Raw genomic sequence first — 10,468 nt, 5'->3', positions numbered from 1 at the left:
ATGTAAATTCTGTACAGTTATATTGTCAAAAGTACTTTTTCAGTGTTGTTTTATGTTCAGATGTTTGAGATTTTCACTAAAGAAAAAAAATATTGGTGTCAAAGTCATTGTTCTGATTGATCTCTCTGCTTCCACAAAAAGGCTGTTTTCTCAGTTTTTTTCCTCCAGAAACATATTTGGCTGAAAGTAGCCTATGTTTGACTCCTGATTACTAAAGAACGGTGAAAGCTAGAGACAAATGTTTTTTTCTGATGAAAGAAGAGAGTCTGATCTTTCTTTTGGTGGTTTTGGTGTGTACATAGTCATAGTACACAATATTCTGTGGGGCTTGACAAATGAGTGAAATTGCTCCAAAATGCCTGGCAGTCGAAGGGTTCCCTGCTCAGGAAACGGCTGGCAGTGAATGAGTTGAAAGAAGAGGATAAGTGCTTGCTTCGAATTGTTTGTTGCCACTGTTTACTGGAAAACCACGTAACTTTGGCTCCCAAAAATATACTTGCTTAATACTAACACACGCAAAATGCCATAGTCACGTAACTAGCATGATGTCATGGTACTCATAGACCTTTGAACAAAAATGGGAGAAACACATACAGACAGCATACAACAATACTCACATGCATATATTCTTCATCCTTTACAAAAAAAAATAATATTACTGCAGCTTAATTGCAATGGATGCAATATACATTCAAACAAGAGCCGCTATCGGCTAGAACTCGCGACCAGTCACGCCACACGAAGGCGACTAACTTGAGGTATTGTTCAAGCTGAACTGTTCTTTTTTTTTTCTTCATCTTTGCTGACATCACAACCACCAACCTTAACAGGCCACACTCAGAGTTACAGATATTATACCATTTATATAGGGCTTGAAAAAGTATTCATGTATGTGTTCAAGTATTCTTGAACTTTTTTCAAATTTTTTGACCTTACAGTCACAAACTTTAATGTATTTTCTTGAGATTTTATGTGATCGACCAATACAAAGTAGCAGACAATTGTAAAGTGGAATGCAAATGATGCATGTTTTTTCAAATTTTAAGTAAATATAAATCTGAAAATCTGGTGTACATTTGTATTCAGCCCCCCTGCCCCAATACTTTGTACAGCCACCTTTCGCTGCAATTAAAACTGCAAGTCTATTGGGGTATGTCTTTCCCAGCTGTGCGCATATAATTCTTTTTTGCCCATTCTTTTTGCAAAATAGCTAAAGCTCAGCCAGACTGGATGGAGAACATCTGTCATAATGTTTAACAATTGTAGGAATGCCATCAATAACGCGCAAGAACAAATGGAGGTGACACACATAACAAATTGAGGTGACACATAATAACATGCAGTGCTGCCATCATAATGACAGAAGCGTTCCACCTTGTGGCAAGGGCGTGTCGTTACAAGAAGTCGTCTTTTTTGGTGTACCTAATGAGGTGTCTGGTTAGTTCATACATAAATGGTTGGCTTTTAAATGAACAGAACCCAAAGACAACAGCCTCACAAACATTATATGACCTCACATATGGAGTTTTGTATCATTTGACCATGACAATCATTTTGTAAGATTTAAAAGAAAGGGGGAAAATTAAGAAGCCCAAAGTAAAATTTTAAGAAGCAATAATATATAGTTAAATGACATTGGTTTTCAATCTTATATTATGTATGTACGCATTTGCGTATTATATCAGCATAAAAGGGAAAAAAACTGTGATCATTATGACATAGTATATCACTTGACAATTATTTTTCTAAAAACATGTGTGGTGCCCAACTAATATATAAATAATATAATAAATATAAAAATACTACAGTGTGGGGAGTTCTGTGTTGTGGGAAGGATAAAATATGACTATTATTTAATGCTATAACATATATATATAAACTTATTTTATCTGTTGCATTTGATATGCAAAATGGTCATCAAAACTAGGGAGGGAAAAGAGAAAAAGGTCATTAAAAGGGAGTGTTCAAAACCATGAATCCATCCATTTTGTACACCGCTTGTCCTGTTCAGGGACTTGGGGAGCTGGAGCCTAGTCCAGCTGACTTTGGGTGAAAGGCAGACTACACCCTGAACTGGTCGCCAGTCAGTTGCAGGGCACATACAGAGACAGATACCCATTCACACCATCACTGAGTGGGAACTGACCTCACTCTACCTGGGCCAAAGTCAGGTGAATGCACCACTACACCATTTGTTACATTTATTTTGTTTTGTAATTTAAAATGTTATCAAATAATCGAAAAGACAATTATGTTGTCCAGAATTTTCCACTGGAGACCATCATGGAATGAAGGCCGCTACTTTACTAGTTCCTCTGCAGCTACAGGCGAATAGGCGTGTTCTTGCATCTATAAATAAAAAGTGGGCATGTTTTAATTGTATTTTGTAATTTGGAATGTCATCCAAAAATCTGAAATCCAATGTTTTCCAGAATTTTCCACAGGAGGTCAGCCATCTTGGAGTGAAGGCTGCTCCTGTTAATAGTTCCTCCGAGAGTGTAGGGGGCGCTCGTTCGTTTTGGCTCAACGTCATCTCGAGGCTGACGAGGCCGCCCAGCCATGTTGAGAAGTCTGTCAAGCAAAGTGCAGCCCGCCATTGTGTAGACACCAAGCAAGCAGGCTCTGGAGGGAGATAGGGGCGCTCGGCTCAACAAATCACCCTTAGCTACGCGAAATTCTCCAGCCTGCCGCTCGTAATATACGAGGGGATAAAAAGACATGTCAGCCAGCAGCCTCCTCGAACAGGTAAAGAGAGGTATTTTGTGAAGCAATTTGTCGGAAGCATCGCGCGGCGGCTACGGCTAGCGAGGCGAGGGATAGCTTAGCAGCAGCAGCAGCTCGAGAGGCAAAAAAGCGGCTGTGGCGAAGTAGTGCAGCAGCAAGTAGGCCTTGACCACCTGCTAAACGGAACTGACTGCTCAACCTAGTATCTCTTCATCTATTTTTCCCCTTCCTCTCTTCTCATAAATCAAACCTTCATGAATCACCTGGACCCAATCCAGAGACCGAAAGGCCAAGCAAGTAAAGGTAAGACGTTCACTTATATGGACTTGAAAGCTCGGGTTAACGTGTGCTTGTCGCTTTGAAGCGCCGTATCCCCCCCCCCCCCGGATTCTTGACCAACACGCCTGCTACATACGTTGGGAGTAATAAATGAGGCCTTCGGCCAGTCGACTTTACACGTTTAGCCCCGAAAGTTTGCTACATGATGCACGTTTGCATCCAACTCGGCTTTGTATCGCGATGACACGTGTGCGAGTGACTCGTCTCCCACACCGTTCCCAATCCGCAGCTCACATTTTATAACATTCATGTAGTTTTAAAATCTCCAGGTGACAGAACTCTCAGCACGCCTGGTTGGCGAAGTTCATGCGAAAAGCAGCCTGCCTTGGCGCTCATTCGGGACACTTGTTTGCTTAGCCTGCTAGCCGGTTGCTCGGTTAAACCCGAATGACACGTCTTCCAGACATTGGCTTCAAGTGACACTTTAGATTGATCTATAGATGGACAGATCGATACTTTACAGCGGCATTACACACCCACAGACGCTCGTATTAATACTATAGAAACAACCAACCAGCGCAGTAATGAGGAGATATCAAGACATTTAAACCTAATAGATGCTAAAAGACAAAAACCCTGATCATTAAGATATTGAATGTTGGTGTTAATAAATATTTCAGGGCTGAAACCGATTATTGGTAGTCAAGGAGGCCGATAACCAATATTTGAAGCTATTCAAATATATGTTATTCATTTGCCTAAAAATGAAAATATTGGCATCAAAATTTGGAATACAAACTCCAACACCTAACTAAGGTTAAATGCCTTTAAACATGTTTATTGAACAGCTTTTCAGATTTGGAACATGCATAAGCAGCCTTTTTGACACTGAGTGCTACTTTTTGGGTACTGATTAATACGAAGGGCTACCAGTTTGATGCATACTTTTCAAATAAGTTTGCTGAACTTTTAATGATATTATTATTATTATTTAATGCTGCGACCCTATTGAGGGTAAACTACAGAAAATGGATGGAAACTCAGCTCTGTGAAGACTGATCATGTTAATGATTTCGCACAATAACTATCAACTGATGATTTAACAAGGTATAAGACATAAACAACAACAACACTTTGTTTCTGTAAATCTCTTGGTGTTTACATTTTCAAATGGTCACTTCTACAAAATTTCTTGGCAATTACAATGTTCCATTCATGGTGAGCTATTTTTAAGAGCAGGCCCGCGGTCTCCTTCTGTGTTCTTTCGGGGCTACCTGGTGCCCGCGGGCACCATGTTTGGTGACCCAAGTAGTAAGCAGTAGGGCGGCTTAGTTGGAAGAGCAGGTCATCCACTGACCGGAGGCGGTTCAAAGCCCAGCTCCGGCTGCACAAAGAAAACAAAAAGGAAATATAAAATGCCTTTAAAAAAAATTATATAAAAAAATCTTTGTTTTAAAATCCTAACAAAAAGTGCAGGGCGCTTCCAACAGCATGTCATAAAGTTAAATAAATGGCTTTCTAAAGCTTTCTACAGTAAATACTTTTCCAAATTTTCAATATAACTGAAATGTGAATCTTTAACAACAGTAAAATTTGCTCGTGAGTCGGCAAATGTTAATTAAATAATTGTTCATTGTAGATTATATATTGTACTACGAATTTTAATGGTGACATAGTGTTTAGTTTGCCTGGGCTGACTCTTCCCCTCCATTAATTTAAATGAGGACTACCTCCACATTACTCCAGGAGTCGCAGCCAGCAATCATTTTGCTTATTAAATGATGGACACATCTTTAATGTACTATATTTAGACCATGTTTAATTGCCTCTGCTTTTGCTGTAGTTTAGATTTACAGTGGGTGTTTTTTGTTTATTTGTGCGCTTGAGGCAGCCGCAGGCTTGTGTATACGACACCATTAGGTGTATTATGATGATTCCAATCTCTGGTCCACGGTGTGTATCTGATCCTGATATATTTGATCTGTGCATTTATGCTGCACTCACATTGTTAGATATCAGAAATTTCTATCTGATCTTTATCCACATTTGGAAAATGCCCCATTTTGATCTGAAGAAATCCAATTCCATGTTGTTTTTTTTCCTCCTTCTCATGACATGACTCACATCCTGATTGTGTCACGTAAGCCATGCACAAAAATCAAGCCTTTAAGATTGTAACTACCACAGGAAAACGTTTTTTTGTCATGTCCCGTCATGCTAATATTAACAATGTAATTTAGACTCTTATGTTGATTTTTACCTGTTTTGTTTGCAGTGCAAAACGGAGCTGTGACCCAAAAGGATTCCTTGAATGACGATGAGTTTGAGCCTTATCTGAGCACCCAGGCCAGACAGGTAAGCACTGTTGCTCCTTGTTGAGACTTGATAACTTATTTAAGAAACATGGATACTATTACAATACTATTTTCAGGAGCAACCCAATGCATTTGCTTTGGGTTTCTACTGAAAATCCAACATCACCTATAACTCAACTGTGGGAAGCTGACATTGCACAACAATGGCAGATAGTAAACAATTATTTCAAAAAAGAGATCAAGTGCTTGGTGAAATTTACCATAAAACAAAGAATAACATGTTTTGTATTTAACCAAACCTTATTGTAAACATACAATGCGGTAGTTATAACCCTTTAAGCTATTGGTTCTCAACTGTTGTCACCCTGGGACCTGCATTTTTCCATTGTTGCTAAGTCATGACCCACTATTACAGACGATAGGAACAATAAAGAAGGGTGTTGTTGAAAAATAGCCTTAAAAACATGAATATCCATCCATATTCTGTACCACTTATCCTCACTAGGGTCGCGGGCGTGCTGGAGCCTATCTGCGCTATCTTTGGGTGAGAGGCAGGGGACACCCTGAAGTGGGTCGCCAGCCAATCGCAGGGCACGTTTAAACAAACAACCATTCACACTCACATTCACACCTATGGGCAATTTAGAGTCTTCAATCAACCTACCCTGCATGTCTTGGGATGTGGGAGGAAACCGGAGTACCCGGAGAAAACTCACGCACGCACAGGGAGAACATGCCAACTCCACACAGGTGAGGCCGGATTTGAACCTGGGTCCTCAGAACTGTGAGGCAGATATGCTAACCGGTCAACCAACCCACCGTGCCACCCATATGAATATTATATTTTTTAAATAATACTCATGCTTAGATGTTTAAAGTGCCTTTCAAAGCACCTTCTTGAGAAACTGAGGAGGAACATAACTGCATGTACAAAAAATATATTGGCATTGATCTCTAATTTTTAGGAAAATCCAACATCAATCATCTTTTAGGAAATGTAGTCTGCAGACCAAACAATGGGTTTTAACTGTCCAGCAAAAAATGTCTCCGCGACCCACTTTTGGGTCCCAATCCACTAGTTGGGAATCATATCTTTAAGCAACATATTTAAACTCAAATGGTGCAGACAGACAATATAACGATACTCTGATTGCGCCCATTGGGCCTGGCAGCGCCTTGCATGGCACCAGCTGCCCATTGTTGTATGAATGTATATGTGAATATGAACTTCTGCACTTTGACCACAAAACTTACCTCCTTGGCTCACGGACTTAATAACTGACAAAGTGGGGACAGACTAATAGTATCCATTTATGGAAAAAAAATAAATTGACCATATTTGGACATATAAGGTTTCCGTCCGACAGCAATGATATACATACTAGCAATTGCATAACGGATGTATGGCAATACAATACAATATATTGTATTTCAACTTTGTGTTTCCACCATGACAGTTCAAAATGACATGTTCATCTAGGTTGTCAGAGTATTATTTTTTGTTTACTTTTGACTGAAACGTTTTGAGGTAGAATATTTCAGACTTCCCAGAAGCCTGGAAAGTAGAATTAAACATGCATTAACTGAGGTGGCATAAGGAACCTATTGAAGTTTTTATTTGCTCCTTGCAAATGACAGTGTGTGTTGGAGACTCACTTCATTGAAATTCATGCCTACTGATTAGCATTCTAAAGGTGTACTTAATTATCAGGCTTGGATTAACACAGTTCTTAGTTTTTGTCTGTAGTTCTGTAGTATTGGGAATTTATGTATTGTGGCATACTGTACAAACATTTTATTTGTACAGCAAGTCTTCATGTCAACCCCAATGACTTATTGCTATGAGCAAATGTAACTGAAACACCTTGTTTCTCCCTCTAGAGCAATGCCTATACGGCCATGTCGGACTCCTACATGCCCAGCTATTACAGCCCCTCCATAGGATTTTCCTACTCCCTCAACGAGGCAGCATGGTCCACCGGCGGGGACCCTCCTATGCCTTACCTGGCCTCCTATGGACAGCTAAGCAACGGGGAGCCCCACTACCTCCCGGATGCCATGTTTGGGCAGCCGGGCCCATTGGGAAGCAACCCCTTCTTGGGCCAGCACGGCTTCAACTTCTTCCCCAGCGGCATCGACTTCTCGGCATGGGGGAACAGCAGCTCTCAGGGACAGTCGGGCACGCCGCAGAGCTCCGGCTACAGCAGCAGCTACGCATACGCTCCCAGCTCCCTGGGAGGTGCCATGATTGATGGACAGTCCCCCTTTGCGCCCGCTGCCAATGAACCCCTAAACAAGGCGCCCGGTATGAACAGCCTGGACCAGGGCATGGCTGGTTTAAAGATAGGGGCCGCATCTCCTGGGGGAAGCGGGGATATGGCTCCTAAGGTGGTCGGCTCTGGCTTACATGGAGGGGGTCCTCTTGGCCCAGTGTCTTCTGGAGGACCCCCGAGCATGCCCCCTGTCTCGATTGCCCCCGCCAAGCCTGCCTCGTGGGCAGACATCGCCAGCAAGCCAGCCAAGCCTCAGCCCAAGCTGAAAACCAAGGGTGGCATGGCCGGGGCCAATTTGCCACCTCCGCCCATTAAACACAACATGGACATCGGCACCTGGGACAACAAGGGGACCGTGCCCAAAGCGGTCACGCCTCAGCAGGTGCCCCCAATTCCCAGCAATGGGCAGCCACCCAATCAGGCGTCCCCCCAGCCTGGAAGTATGGCGCCAGGGAACCCGCAGATGCCCCTCAGCAATGGACAGCTGGTACCACCAGTCTCCCAAATGGGGCAGCATCAGCTACCGCCCAGTGGGCAGCCCGGCATGGCTCAAATGCCCCAACCGCCTCCGTCTCAGGGCCCCCCGCCTCTCCCTAGTCAACAGCAGCAGGCTGCCCAGCCCACCCGCTGGGTGCCCCCTCGGAACCGGGCCAACGGATTCGGGGATGGTGGCGGTACCGGTGCGGGCCAGTCGCCTCCTGCCTCCTCCGGAGTGGGCATGGTTCCCGGGGTGCCCTCTGAGCCCCACCCAGTCTTAGAGAAGTTGCGTATGGTCAACAACTACAACCCCAAGGACTTTGACTGGAACCCCAAGCAAGGCCGCGTGTTCATCATCAAGAGCTACTCGGAGGACGACATCCACCGCTCCATCAAGTACAACATCTGGTGCAGCACGGAGCACGGCAACAAGAGGCTGGATGCCGCATACCGCTCGCTGGGCGCCAAGGGGCCGCTCTACCTCCTGTTCAGCGTCAACGGCAGCGGGCACTTCTGCGGCGTGGCCGAGATGCGCTCGGCCGTGGACTACAACACGTCTGCCGGCGTGTGGTCACAGGACAAGTGGAAGGGGCGCTTTGACGTGCGCTGGATCTTTGTCAAAGACGTTCCCAACAGTCAGCTGAGACACATCCGGCTGGAGAACAACGAGAACAAGCCGGTGACCAACTCTCGGGACACGCAGGAGGTGCCGCTGGACAAGGCCCGGCAGGTGCTCAAGATCATCGCCGGCTACAAACACACCACCTCCATCTTTGACGATTTTTCGCACTACGAGAAGCGTCAGGAGGAGGAGGAGTGTGTGAAAAAGGTAACGAACACCGAGAGGCGCTTAAACTTTTACTTAAATTGAAGCTTGGATCTTAGAGGCAGGCGTGTGCAGGTGTAGTATGTTATTTGGTAACCGCTAAACAGTACTTGTTAATCGTTTGAACAGTCATTCATAATTGAGTAGAATCAGTGTGTAATTTTTGTTATTCAATCATCGTATTCGTTGTTTTTTTTTTTCATTTTTAATGTGTGTGGGGAATCTATCGTCAGCTACAGTATCTGCTGAAGAACTCTATTCTATAATCCTCTTGGATACCTCAAGATGATTTCAAAGCCCTGAAAGTAGTAATTGGTAGTAATAGTTGTTGCATCAACTGAAGTATGAGCTTTGTATGTCAGAGAGAAACAAGTTTAGCCTTGATTGTTAGTGGAAGTTAAATGGAAGGTTCACAGCATGTACACACATTGGGTGAGTTTTTTTCCCAAAATCAAATAATCATCTAATCCATTTGTTTTTAATGTGTGTGAGGAATCTATCGTCAGCTACAGTATTTGCTGAAAAACTCAATTCTATAATCCTCTTGGATACCTCAAGATGGTTTCAAAGCCCTGAAAGTAGTAATTGGCAGTAATAGTTGATGCATCAACTGAAATATGATATTTGTATGTCAGAGAGAAACAAGTTTAGCCTTGATTGTTAGTGGAAGTTACATAGAGGGTTCACAGCATGTACACACATTGGGTGAGTTTTTTCCAAAATCAAAGCATCTAGTAATCGATTTGTTTTTAATGATAATGCTGTAAGATGACTTTGAAATGGTAGTGTTTTGGTGTCATACTTTGTGAAATATTACTAGACTTAACGCCGATCTGATCGGTGTTATCGGTATCGGCCGGTAATTAGCATTTTATGCCGATCGGCTTTCATGTCATATGTCACCGATCCGATCAATGACGTCATCGATCGGCTCCGCACAAGACATTTCACTCCGTGTCTTCGTCGCGTATGAATTCAAAAGCTAGTTTATTTTTAGTCTTGTCACGTGTCTTGTTGCGCAGTACTGTAACTGTCTGACGGCCAATAAAGTTTTTTCAATCTTGTCGGTGAAAAAACACGTCGTCGGTGTGGGACTATTTTGCAGTGTCTCAGACAAACAACACGTAAATTATTTGCAGTCTGTGCACAACTGAAGTACGTCGTGGGGAACGTCATCTAAATGCTTCAACACAACAAATTTTATCGAGCACCTAAAGAATGTACACGAGTAGCATGCCGCGTTCAAGCAACGCAGTGTGGGGGGGGGTGTCAAACGGACTCGAACTCTGGACAACACCCGTCCATATCGCTGGGAGAGTGAGAAAGTTAGAGTAACCATGTAATTAACAGCGTTTATTAAAGTAATTTAATTGCAATAAAGTAATTTAATAACAGTAAGTTAGCACCCATTATTTCTGTCATGTAATGGTGATTTGACCTAAACTTATGTCAGTGGCCAATCCTTGAATGTCCCCTAGCGGTCATTGGTGTTTTAACTTGTCTAAAATGCTAGAGAATAATTTGAACTGGGACGGCAGCGCACCCGCAATCCTTGTAAGGCTAAGCTGTACAGA

At 43.1% G+C, this 10,468-nt stretch overlaps 1 protein-coding gene across 2 annotated transcripts in view; it reads left to right on the top strand.

Moving 5' to 3' along the window:
* Positions 1-2,575: 2,575 nt before the first annotated feature.
* The window catches only part of ythdf2 (YTH N6-methyladenosine RNA binding protein F2), a 21,302-nt gene continuing 13,409 nt past the window's right edge, over positions 2,576-10,468 (top strand). The window contains exons 1-3 of one of the 2 annotated variants that reach the window (XM_061697070.1): positions 2,576-3,027; positions 5,279-5,358; positions 7,200-8,897. In XM_061697070.1, the coding sequence (XP_061553054.1) occupies positions 2,979-3,027; positions 5,279-5,358; positions 7,200-8,897 (1,827 nt within the window). In that variant the 5' untranslated portion in view covers positions 2,576-2,978. Of the gene's footprint in view, positions 3,028-5,278; positions 5,359-5,842; positions 6,069-7,199; positions 8,898-10,468 lie in introns of those variants that run through there. The other variant, XM_061697071.1, reaches the window with a different exon arrangement.

The sequence above is a fragment of the Phycodurus eques genome, chromosome 14 (assembly GCF_024500275.1).
Source record: "Phycodurus eques isolate BA_2022a chromosome 14, UOR_Pequ_1.1, whole genome shotgun sequence".
NCBI lineage: Eukaryota > Metazoa > Chordata > Actinopteri > Syngnathiformes > Syngnathidae > Phycodurus > Phycodurus eques.
Note: the sequence above shows the minus strand (reverse complement) of the source record. Positions and strands in the feature narration are given on the sequence as shown.